This window comes from Poecilia latipinna, unplaced genomic scaffold (assembly GCF_001443285.1).
Source record: "Poecilia latipinna isolate Pla-1442-1.1 unplaced genomic scaffold, P_latipinna-1.0 Scaffold563, whole genome shotgun sequence".
NCBI classification, from domain to species: domain Eukaryota; kingdom Metazoa; phylum Chordata; class Actinopteri; order Cyprinodontiformes; family Poeciliidae; genus Poecilia; species Poecilia latipinna.
In genome coordinates, this window is record NW_015113179.1 from 55,144 (window position 1) to 66,833 (window position 11,690).

The following is an 11,690-nucleotide window of genomic DNA, read 5'->3' on the forward strand; positions in this document are numbered from 1 at the left end:
GGGCGTCCTCAGGGTGTCCTCAGGGTGTCCCCTGGGCGTCCTCAGAGTGTCCTCAGGGCGTCCCCTGGGTGTCCCCTGGGCGTCCTCAGGGTGTCCTCAGGGTGTCCCCTGGGCGTCCTCAGAGTGTCCTCAGGGCGTCCCCTGGGCGTCCCCTGGGCGTCCCCTGGGCGTCCTCTGGGTGTCCCCTGGGCGTCCTCAGGGCGTCCTCAGGGCGTCCCCTGGGCGTTCTCAGGGTGTCCCCTGGACGTCCCCTGGGCGTCCGCTGGATGTCCCCTGGGTGTCCTCAGAGTGTGCTCTGGATGTCCCCTGGGCGTCCCCTGGGCGTCCTCAGGATGTCCCCTGGGCGTCCTCAGAGTGTCCTCAGAATGTCCCCTGGGCGTCCTCAGAGTGTCCTCTGGATGTCCCCTGGGCGTCCTCAGAGTGTCCTCTGGATGTCCCCTGGGCGTCCTCAGAGTGTCCCCTGGGCGTCCTCTGGATGTCCTCAGTTTCTGTTTTCTCGCTGTCAGATCCCAAAGCGGAGACGAGGCTGTTTGTGACGGTGAACGGCTTCGAGTTCCACGTCTACAACCGGACCGACCTTTACGCCCGGCTGCAGGAGACGTTCGGCCTGGAGCCCACGCTGCTGAGCGCCCGGCGGGACGAGGAGAGGGGCCCGGAGCCCCAGAAACACGCCCTGGACAGGTCTGGACCTGCAAAGATGTCCTTAGGCTGTCTTCCTTCCTCACTTCTTTCATTTATTTCCTTCCTTCCTTTCCTAGTTTCCTTATTTACTTCCTTCCCTCGGTTCCTCACTTCCTTTCCTTGAGTGTTTGCCCTCTGATCAGTGTCTCTCCAGTCTCATCAATAATCTGTTAATCCGACTCCCTGCAGTGTGAACGTCCAGACGGAGAGTCCTGAGCCGTCGTCGTCATGGCGATCCCTCATCCCAGTGATCAAGCTGAACATCAGCACAGTGAGCGACCCGCCGGCGGTTCTGTAGCGGCTGCAACGGGGCGGTCAACCAGTTTATACCAGTTTATATGGGTATAAAGGGGTTTAGTCTGGTTTGGTTTTAATCTGGTTTAACCTGGTTATAATCTGATTTAGTCTGGTTTTAACCTTGGGTTAGTCTGGTTTGGTGTTAATCTGGTTTTAACTTGGTTTGGTTTTCACCTGGTTAAATCTGGTTTTCACCTGGTTTAATCTGGGTATAACCAGGTTTAGTCTGTTTTAACCTTATTTAATATTGTGTAATCTGGGTTTAATCTGGTTCCTGTAGGGCCGTCTGGCGTTTGGGAACCACCACCTGCCTCAGACGCTGTGTGTGAACTTCGAGGACGCCTTCCTGACCTACGCCACCAAGCCGCCGTCCAGCCACCTGGACCAGTTCATGCACATCATCAAAGGGTCGCTAGAGAACGTGCGTGTCATGCTGGTTCCCAGTCCACGCTACCTGGGCCTGCAGAACGACGAGTCAGTCTCTGGAAATTAATATCTCAGCTTCACACAATCTGGGCTGTAGTTGAGCAGACTAGAACTAATCTGGGTTTCTAAGCAGAACTCTCAGCTGAAACAGGAACTATAGGTTTCTAACCCAGATGTGTTTCTTTCTGTATTTATTGTGTCAAAGTGCGACCTTTGTGTTGACCTTCATCTGTCCTCCAGGCCTCCTAGACTGATGGGCGAGGGCTTTGTGGTGATGCAGTCCAACGACGTGGACATCTACTACTACCAGGATGAACCCGGTATGCTGCTGGACTCATGGCTCCGTCCAGAGCCTCCACAGATTAACCATCTGATTTAACTGCTTTCATGAGGACAAATAGTTACTGACTTATTTTCGTCTCTGTGTGTGTCCCCGTCTCTCTCTGTGTGTCTCCGTCTCTCCGTGTGTCCCCCTTGGCAGGCCTGGTCCCCGTGGAGCAGGACAGGTCGGAGGAGGCCGAGATGAGTAGCGAGGATGACAAGCTGCAGGACCTCCCTCCATGTTGGGGTCTGGACATCGTCTGTGGAAAGGGGACGGACTTTAACTACGGGCCGTGGGTCGACCGCCAGCGGTGAGCAAACCCAACGCACCTTGGCCGAAGAAAAGCTGCAGCTGAAACAATCAAGTCGCAGCAATAACGACCATCAGCTGGTTATTAAAATTTGAGTTTTAATCTGAAAGGTCTGGGAGTTGAACGCTAGACCTTTATGTTGCTAGGCAATAGTGCCGCACTGGACTGGATCTGTTGCTATTATGGACTGTAAATGTTTGATTTGAACGTCTTAACATTTAAAGATCGGAGTTTCCGCTTCTCTCTGTTCTGCACATAGAGCTGATTTAGTCAATTTAGAAATACTTTGTTAACCCAAACATTAAATAATAACAGACAGGAAATCTGGGAGTAAAGATTTAAATTGTCTTAATCCCAGGACCAGAAGAGAACCCGCGCCTTCACCTAGCCGTCCAGGCGTGGCGGCCTCCCTCTAGCCGGCCCGGCCTCGCGGCCTCCCTCTAGCCGCCCAGGCGTGGCGGCCTCCGCCTAGGAATTGGAAAGAGCAGGAACATTTAGTTTTTATTATTTCTTATAAACTGTGGAGTACTCCTTACTTTTATAAATTTAGAGCATTTCTAGAAAGTCCAGAGTAAACTTTCTTACTCTTATTTAGCAACCCAGAACTGGGATTAGAACTTGGAACCCAGAAAAACTACCTTAGCAACTACTTTTTAGACTCCTATTTTTCCAAACCAGAACAGGGATTAGACCAGATGATACTTAACTACCAACCCTGAACAGGAGTATCTAGTTAATTTACTTTAGATCAACATTATTAGCTTTTTGTCCTTTTGCTCTTTCTTTTGGTTTGTTATTTTGTTTGTATTTCCTTTTAATTCCTGTAAAGCACTCTGTATTACCTTGTTGCTGAAAATGTGCTGTGTAAATAAAATAGCCTTTACCTTTCCAGGGACTGTCTCTGGAAGTTCTTCCTGCCGGCCGACTACCAGGCCATGAAGGTGAGCGAAGTGGCCCAGCCAGGAAAAGCCCGGCAGATCCAAGCCTTCGAGCTTCGCATGAACATCATCGCTGACGCCACCATCGATCTGCTCTTCACCAAAAACAGGGTGACTCTGGTTCCCTCTGATCCCTCTTCCTCCTGCTGTTCTGTCTCTATGCATCAGTTATTGATATCACTTCATGTTTTATTCTCTTTCAAACTGTCCTCCATGGGAAAGGAATATTCAAAACTGACAGGATCGTCCTTTTCTTCCCTCCTTTGAGCATTTTCTGTTTGGGTTAGGCTGCTCTCCTTTATTTTTAGTCTGTGATAATGAGACATTTCTGTTTGCTGTCTTCCTCCTCTGCTCTGTCTTCATCGCTGTTGCTAGGAAACCAATGCCATCCATGTGAACGTAGGCGCCGGCTCCTACCTGGAAGTCAACATCCCCATGACTGTGGGAGAGAATGGTAAGTAGGAGCAGAAACATCAGTCGACCACGATGCCAGCAGACGTCTCCATGGCTCCGGGTTAGATTTAAAGAAACAGCAGCACCTCATCCTTTATGCTATTTGCAAAGGTTAGGGTAGAGTTTGGCTTCTTGCAGCTAGAAGCGTTCGATTCCCGGCCCGGGGTCTTTCTGCATGGAGTCTGCATGTTCTCCCTGTATGGTGGATTCTTCCTCTCAGGTTAATTGGTCTATCTAAATTCTCCCTATGTGTGTTTGTCTGTCCGTCTCTGTGTTGCCCTGCGACAGATTGGCGACCTGTCCAGGGTGACCCCGCCTCTCGCCCAAAACGTTAGCTGGAGAGGCAGCAACAACCCTCCCGACCCCACTAGAGACAAAGGGTGTTAGAAGATGGATGGAAGTTGCTTTATGTATAAAACTCTTTCCTACGGTTAAAATTGAGAACTATGCGCAGACGTCTGCAGCTGTGCGGCTGGACACACTCTGGTAGCTTCAGATTTTCCTTAAAAAAAGAAAAGAATCATTTCCCCTATGGCTTTAGGCTCAAAGGATCAAAATCCGCCAATTCATTTTTAGCTACAGAAAAATGCCAAGCCGTGAAATAAAGGCAAACTGACCATTAACATTTAGGCTTTGCGTGCCCTTTGACCCCCACAAACTCACACTGATGTGCACTACATACAAGATGTTTTTACACAAAAGATAATTTTTTTCTTCATAATTTTGTTAATAGTAAAGAGGGTTGGATAATAAAAAATACAATAACTATTAATTTCTATATTTAAAGGAATCAGGAGCTAGTTCTGCTAACCAAAGCACTATCACTCTAAAGCTGAAGCACTGTCTCAGCTTTGCCTTTGGAGGTTTTATAAACTTGTTAAACTTATAAATGTCACATCATGCATCTTATTGCAGCCATTATTAATTGCAATACTCATATATTTGTACAGACTAACTGGGATTCAGTTTGCTGTGAAGTTTTAAAATTTAAATATTTTTAATTGTGACATGTTCTCAGAACTTCTGTGTTGCATTTTTTTCACTCCCCAGGGAAACAGAAAGTCATGGATAATTAAAACTTCCTGCTTTCATAGGTAAAGAATGAGTGAGTTTCAGTCATGTAGATTTTTGCAGGAGTTTTTCTGGCTCTGCTGCGTTGCAGCCGTAACCTTTGGAGCGAATGTTCCTCTGGGTTCTGAATAGAGCTTATTGACAGGAAGCTGTAAGCAGAGCAGAGAGGCGAGTCTGGACCAGAGGAAGTGTGTTTTGTTGTCGTCATTGGCTGTCAAAGCACAAGCAGAGAGCTGGTCGATAGGCTGCCAGCTGGGACTTTATGCCACAGATCATGTTGAGGTCAAACTCTCAAAGGTCAACCAAACCGAGTTGGCTTCATCAGGCTGACAACGAGGACTCTCCTCTCTCTGCAGGCTACTCCCCCACCATCAAAGGGCAGCTGCTGCACGTGGACACCACCAGCAGCATGCAGTACCGGACGCTGCTGGAGGCCGAGATGCTGGCGGTAAGCAGCTGCCCCGTCGCTGCCCCACTGCACCACCCCGCCCCGCTGACCTGAGCTTTGTGTTGCAGTTCCACGTGATCGCCAGCTACCCCCGTGTGTGGAACATGCCCCAGTCCTGGCAGTGTGAGATCGAGGTCTACAAAGCCACGTACCACTTCATCTACGCCCAGAAGAACTTCTTCACAGGTCAGCAGCGCCAGATTGCGTTTCCGCACAATGACTGAGACCGGATCCTCAGTCTGTTTCTGTCCACTCAGATCTGATCAAGGACTGGGCGAGCGACAGCGCGCCGGATATCTACTCCTTTGTGCCGTATTCCTGGAAGTTTAAGATCTTATTCCACCAGTTTGAGATGATTTGGGCGGCAAACCAGCACAACTGGATCGACTGCTCCACCAAGCAGCAGGAGAACGGTGAGCAAGCCGCTCTGCATGAACCGTTCCCGTCCTTCAGCAGCTCTCATCACCATAACCTGGTCAGACATCAGCAGGAAGTTAAAGTATCATCGTAACAAACGCAGATTCAGCTTCAGAGAGTAAATGCGTTTCTGTGTGTGGAGTATGTAAACTTCTGGTTCCAGCAGCTTTAGCTGTGATAACTTGGTTAAAGGTTGCTGATGATGGCGGAGTGATGTTGAGGTTTTGCCGGTGGGGTTAGCTGATCGATCAGCTGATCGATTGCGTTGTTAACCTGCAGTGTACCTGGCGGCGTGCGGCGAGACGCTCAACATCGACTTCACGCTTCCTTTCACCGAGTTCGTCCCCGCCACCTGCCACACCCGCTTCAGCCTGAGGGTGAGTCCGTCTGCAGCCTCTGGTTCTGCTCTGATCGGTCCAGCTCTGAACATGGCCGCCACCGCGTCTCTCCTGCAGGCTGAGGACACGGACATGCGGCTGTCGCTGCCGGAGTGCCACCCCAGCCGCTACCCGCTGCTCACCCTGGCCAAGGACTACCAGAGTGTCAAGCTGCCCGGCGACGGCGAGGGAGCCCCATCCTCCAAAACCAGCAAGCCGCGCTGGAGGAACATCACCAAAGCAGAGTGAGGCATGCTGGGACAGCCAGTATGGCAGGCCAGCTTAGCATTTAATCACCACTATGACAGATGTCTCTTTTTTTATTAATCACCAATTAGTGTGTATACAACAAACCTCACAGACTGACAAAGAGCAGGAAGGGTGTTGATCTGCAACATAATTAACCAAATAACAGCAACAAAAACAAACGAGGAATGGATGCATTCAAAACAAAACACAATCTAATGCAGTGGTTTCCAAACTTTTTCTGGCCCCCTATGGCTTACAGAAAGCTGTCTGGTTGAACGATGTGTGTGAGCGAAGGGGGGATTCTTAGAGACTCCCTGTTATACTCAGCCCGGCTCCAGACGAACAAGGAGGGGCAGAATGAATGTAGCTGAACACAGACAACACCAGTAGCTTAAGCTACTTGTTAACAAGCTGAAGGTTCTGTATTGATGTTAGCTAGTCATCTTTTAGCTAACGTTACCTGCATTCAACAGCTTTACTCAACTCAGTCGGTTAGTTTGGAGAGGAAAAACTGAGAAAAGTTCTTTGCGTTTTGCTGGTTTGCTGCCGTGATTCTAACACACCTGTAGCTCCGCCCAGCAGCAGCAGGTCTCCTTCACAGGTGGAAACCCAGCGCGAGCGTCGTGGCGCTCATGTTGTGTTTAAAGGCGGCTCGGAAAAACAGGTTACAACATGTTAACAACGGATTAAACAGTTTTAACTGATAAAAGTGACAGAGGACACAGATATGGGAAGTGTGGCAGCCTCTACTGCATCAAATTGACAGGAATAACAGAGAGTTGGCCATTCTAAGGTAAAAACCCAGCGCATACAGTGTTCATGTTTTTTGTTTCATCCAGACGGCTTCCCGCGCCTCCCTTCAATGGCACGGCGCCCCCCCAGGGGGCGCGCCCCACAGTTTGGGAACCTCTGGTCTAACGGTTTCACAGCAGAAACAATAAGTTGTCAGATATTTGACTGGTTCATAACTAAACGTCAGTTCATCTACGGAGGTTTTAACTCATAACATCTGCAATAAAATACTGAAAAACAATGAAATTATAACGAGCCGTGAAGCCACCATTAGATTAATCCTTCTAATTAAAGATGTCTGAAAAGGTGAAATTCATACGATTGAACTGGTGAAGATCCAGGTGTAATTTCTTGAAGGTAATTTCAGCAGTTTCTTAATCAAATATCTAAAACTTCATTTTGCTGAGTCATGGATGAGTTATCGTAAAGCATCGTTCATGTTGGTCAGATTTCCGCTCTAAACTCTTAGATTTCTGTAATGTAATTGCTGATTTTGTGTGGAACGTTGACGTGTTAAACCGGAGGCGCAGCATGAATAATCAGCTGGGTAAAACGTCAGATTAATCTGCAGATTAATCCCAGCTGTGGAAGCTGGTCATGTGACCCTCTGACCTTCAGGTCAGCAGCAGCTAAACCAGTCGCCTTTGGTTTAACTGCTGTCAGTCCAAAGGTCGGCTGTTGGCGACCTGACGGCTGAACATGGCCGACATGTTGGGTCGTTCCTGGTCCAGTAAAACTTCTTAGCGCTGCTGATAATCTGATGCTGATGTGTTGAAAGTATTTTCCATTTGTAAAACCAAAGTGGAGCTTCAGAAAACATTCAACTTCTAAAAATAATTTACCATTTTTCAAATATTATAACTTTATTCTTGCAATTTTACAGCTTCATTCTCATATTAATCCAACTTTATTTTTGTACTATTAAAACGCCACAATTTCTTTGTTATTCTGACTTTATTCCACTTTTAGTGGAACAAAAGCATTTAGTCAGCGCTCTGTCGCCACAGTTAGCATGGCGTTAGCACAGCTTTAGCATGGCGTTAGCACAGCTTTAGCATGGCGTTAGCACAGCTTTAGCACGGAATTAGCACAGCTTTAGCATGACGTTAGCACAGCTTTAGCTCATACTTCTGTTCTGTGGAGCAGTGGCCTGAATGTTTACAGACGGCGCTGTAACTGTTGCCATGGTGCAGGGCCGGCTGGGTGGACTGCTGGAGGGTCCCAAACTTCCTGCTCATCATCGACTACACCTGGCATCCCATCTACCCTCAGAAGGAGGATGAGCAGCTAAAGCAGTCGTGTAGGTTCTGGTTCTGATTCTGGTTCTGGTTCTGCTGCCGTCTGTTGACCTTCCTCCTCCTCTTCCTCACTGCGTAGTCTCAGAGATAGAAGAGTCCATGCTGTCGGCGATCCGCCCCCCCGACCAGGGCGCGGCGCCGCGTTTCCCCGGCGGCGCCGCGCCGTCCGTGCGGCTCCCCGCCGACCCGTCAGACCTGCCACCCGACCGGCTGCAGGTGGAGATGGAAATGTCTCCGGACTCCCAGATCCTCCTGTACGGGCCTCTGCTGCGCGCCCTCATCGCCATCAAGGTCTGTAGCTGGGGTCACCTGAACTCATCGGCTTCCTCTCGGATCTGAACTCTTCCTCCTCCTCCTCTTCCTCCACCCCTCCAGGAGAACTACTTCGGGGAGGACGACATGTACACGGACTTTGAAGAGGCTGTGTCCAGCCCGGTGCCGTCCTCGGCCACGTCGTTGGGCCTCGGCTACTCTTCGTCTCCTGGCGTGGAGGACGTCGATCACAGCCACCCCCTGGACCTGCGGCCCTGGGATATCACCGTACTGATCAACCTCTACAAGGTCCACGGCCGGCTGCCAGTGGTGAGCCGGGTCGCACGGTTCTGTCCGGTTGGGATCCACAGGAAGCTAAAACAAAAACAAACATGGCAGCAGAACACATGTTGGATCAAAGATCAATAACCATCCATAGATATGGGATCAATATGCCAGATGTATATGTGTGATAAAATATTCAGTAATTTAACTGAACTCTGATCCAAAACCGCACAGCATTCTGGGAGATGTAGGCAGAGGAAAGGCTTTAGCCGCTCTCAGCAAGCTAAGCTAGCTGGGTAGCATCAACTCTCACTCTGTGGTTGCCTAGCAACAACCTGCTGAGTAACTTGCAGCAGTTTCAGGTTTCAGTTCTTCGCCTCAAAACTGCTGAAAAACAAAAACATGAAGCAAAGACATGTCTTCAGTCTGGGAGGTTTCAGATGTATAAAACTAAAAATCAATCAACAACAATCGACTGATATGAATCGTTGTATCGTGATGAGGTTTTCAGCCGTGTTAAACTGCTGTGGTCGGTTCTGAGTAACCCGGTTCGCTCCTGCAGCACTGCAGCAGTGAAGGACCAGAGGGCCCGTCCGGCTTCCTGGAGCGCCTCTGCTTCGAGATGAAGAAGGGCTACAAGGAGACCATGCTGCAGATGATCCTGTCGCCCATTCACATCTTCGTCGGCGACAACTACCAGGTACCTGATCAGACAGGAGGGAAGAACGAACCGAAATGAATGAAACTGAAATGCAGAGAACAGATGAACTGACAGCTTCATTTCCAACCTTATACTGGAATTATTCCAGACTTATCTGAGTAACTTTACAACCTCATTCTGTGGTAACTTTATGTCTTTATCCTATTAATGCTACGACGTTTTTCTGGTGTAACTGTGCCAGCCTGGGCTGGAAGGCCGCTCAGAGAGCAAGAAGCCATTAAAACCATTACAGTTTTCAGACAGGCTTTGGGCAGAGGCTCTGGTGTCCTGAGCTTTTATCAGTGTGATGTGAGAACCGTCTGAGGAGGACGGGACTCTCCTTCAGGGCTCTGAAAGTGACGTTTGGCTGCTGGTTCCTCCTCAGCGCCCCACGGCGGACGGCGTGCTGAGAGACGGACACCTGAGTCTGTCCGGGCTGCAGATGAGGGCGCATGCCATGTTTTCGGCTCAGGGCCTCCCTCTGGGCAGCGACACGCTGGAATACGCGTGGCTCATCGACATGCAGGCCGGGGCGCTGACCGGCAGGGTCACCGTTCCTCAGGTGGGCGTCTTCACCTCCCTATGAATCAGTTTCTCACATTCAGAACTGGATTTCTTGGGATTTTCTGTATTATTCTGTGAAATGGTTAGCAGTGAGCGCTAACGTCTCTGGCTTTGTCCCCATTAGCTGGCTAGCATGGTTGAGTGGGCAGAGACGTTCGTTTTCCACGTGGTTTCCAGGGAGTTCCAGCTGGAGCAACCCAAACCCTCCATCATCTGCCAGCACGGCGTGGACCGCCGCATCTGTGCTGACAAGGTACAGAAAGAAAGTACACCCCTCTGAATGATTACCTGAAGAGTCCACGATATTTATGAAACATAATGAAGCTGTCAGACTGCTCTGTCCAAATGGACTCATGCTAGCTGTACATTGACGCTCTGATCGGCACAGTATGATGAAATGCTACAGCAAATGACTGGGCTTCAGGCATGTACTTAGTTTTTCATCTGTTTAATAAATGATGGTGTGCGGTGGTGGCACAGCTAGCTAAACTGGTAATAACCAGGTATTTAGCTGAAGCTAACGCTGATGCACTATATTAACATAGTATTTAGCACAGCTAAACACTATGCAAAATAAGAGCATGAATATAAATGGCTAACTCCTTAACGGTCGATCACTTTGTTCAACTGAAAGGTCACACAACAACCAAGTAAATTAGTGATTAAAATTATGCGGGAAAACATATTTAGGGAAAGCTAACTGCGCTAAATGTTTTTGAAGTTAGCCACATTGCTAAATGAAGCATTACATCAGCGCACAGACACTGCTGGGGGTTTGGCTTTGAAGGATGGTGTACTGTCTTTTCCAGAGCTCTGCACCTCTCTGTTAAACTTTCCCTTAAACTCTGAAGGTTCTTGTTGTTGAGATTAGCTGACGGTCGGATCGTCTCTGTGAGGAACGCACACGATTGGGGCAGAAACGTATCTCTTGAGTTGCCATGCCAACAGGCAGCCAGCCGATGAGAACAGAGATATTTTTAAAAGCGGGCGCCTCATTAGTGTGACGGCTGATCCGAAGCTGTCGATGTTTCAGCTGGGCCACCTGCCCGGCCACTGCCGCACCTCCGAGGAGCTGAAGTACACCATGACCCGTCTGGCGCTGGACGGGGTCGACCTGTTCGTCGTGGAGCACGGCTGCGCCGCCAGCGTCAAGGTAGGGAGCGCCCAGTGCGCCACGGTCGCGCCACCGAATTCACCGAATTCACTCCGACTCTCATTTCTCCAGACGGGCGCGGTCCGGGTCGCCACCTGCAACCTGCACAACCAGGCGGTGGGGGAAGGCATCAGTGCCGTGGTGCAGGACGTCAACATGCGGCAGTACATCGAGCAGCAGCAGCCGGGTCAGGGGCAGCCTCCCCTGCTGCGCCGCTCCATCTGGCTAGAGGCGGGCTCGGTCAACCTGAACCTCATCACGGCCGACATCGCGCTGGCGGCCGACCACCCGGCCAAGTGTGACGTCCAGAGACACTTCCTGGAGCTGCACGACGCACAGACCAGAAGGTCAGCAGTCGACTTCCTGTTTAGGGTCAGGCTGAACTATCTTCTGTTACTGCTCTCCAATATGCTAAGCTAACTGCTAACCTGACGACAACAGTCCTGTTGAATGTAGAACCATTACGCTAAGCTAACTGCTAGCCTGACGACAACAGTCCTGTTGAATGTAGAACCATTACGCTAAGCTAACTGCTAGCCTGACGACAACAGTCCTGTTGAATGTAGAACCATTACGCTAAGCTAACTGCTAGCCTGACGACAACAGTCCTGTTGAATGTAGAACCATTACGCTAAGCTAACTGCTAGCCTGACGACA

At 49.7% G+C, this 11,690-nt stretch overlaps 1 protein-coding gene across 1 annotated transcript in view; it reads left to right on the forward strand.

The window, feature by feature from the left end:
* The window catches only part of kiaa1109 (KIAA1109 ortholog), an 84,961-nt gene that overhangs the window by 12,971 nt on the left and 60,300 nt on the right, over positions 1 to 11,690 (forward strand). The window contains exons 6-25 of the mRNA XM_015041703.1: positions 507 to 681; positions 871 to 952; positions 1,259 to 1,452; positions 1,645 to 1,724; positions 1,886 to 2,036; positions 2,929 to 3,085; positions 3,350 to 3,428; positions 4,855 to 4,946; positions 5,015 to 5,132; positions 5,204 to 5,359; positions 5,643 to 5,740; positions 5,819 to 5,985; positions 7,975 to 8,081; positions 8,159 to 8,370; positions 8,455 to 8,661; positions 9,179 to 9,316; positions 9,702 to 9,878; positions 10,005 to 10,133; positions 10,914 to 11,033; positions 11,106 to 11,380. Of these exons, the coding sequence (XP_014897189.1) occupies positions 507 to 681; positions 871 to 952; positions 1,259 to 1,452; positions 1,645 to 1,724; positions 1,886 to 2,036; positions 2,929 to 3,085; positions 3,350 to 3,428; positions 4,855 to 4,946; positions 5,015 to 5,132; positions 5,204 to 5,359; positions 5,643 to 5,740; positions 5,819 to 5,985; positions 7,975 to 8,081; positions 8,159 to 8,370; positions 8,455 to 8,661; positions 9,179 to 9,316; positions 9,702 to 9,878; positions 10,005 to 10,133; positions 10,914 to 11,033; positions 11,106 to 11,380 (2,914 nt within the window). The remainder of the gene's footprint in view (positions 1 to 506; positions 682 to 870; positions 953 to 1,258; positions 1,453 to 1,644; positions 1,725 to 1,885; positions 2,037 to 2,928; positions 3,086 to 3,349; positions 3,429 to 4,854; positions 4,947 to 5,014; positions 5,133 to 5,203; positions 5,360 to 5,642; positions 5,741 to 5,818; positions 5,986 to 7,974; positions 8,082 to 8,158; positions 8,371 to 8,454; positions 8,662 to 9,178; positions 9,317 to 9,701; positions 9,879 to 10,004; positions 10,134 to 10,913; positions 11,034 to 11,105; positions 11,381 to 11,690) is intronic.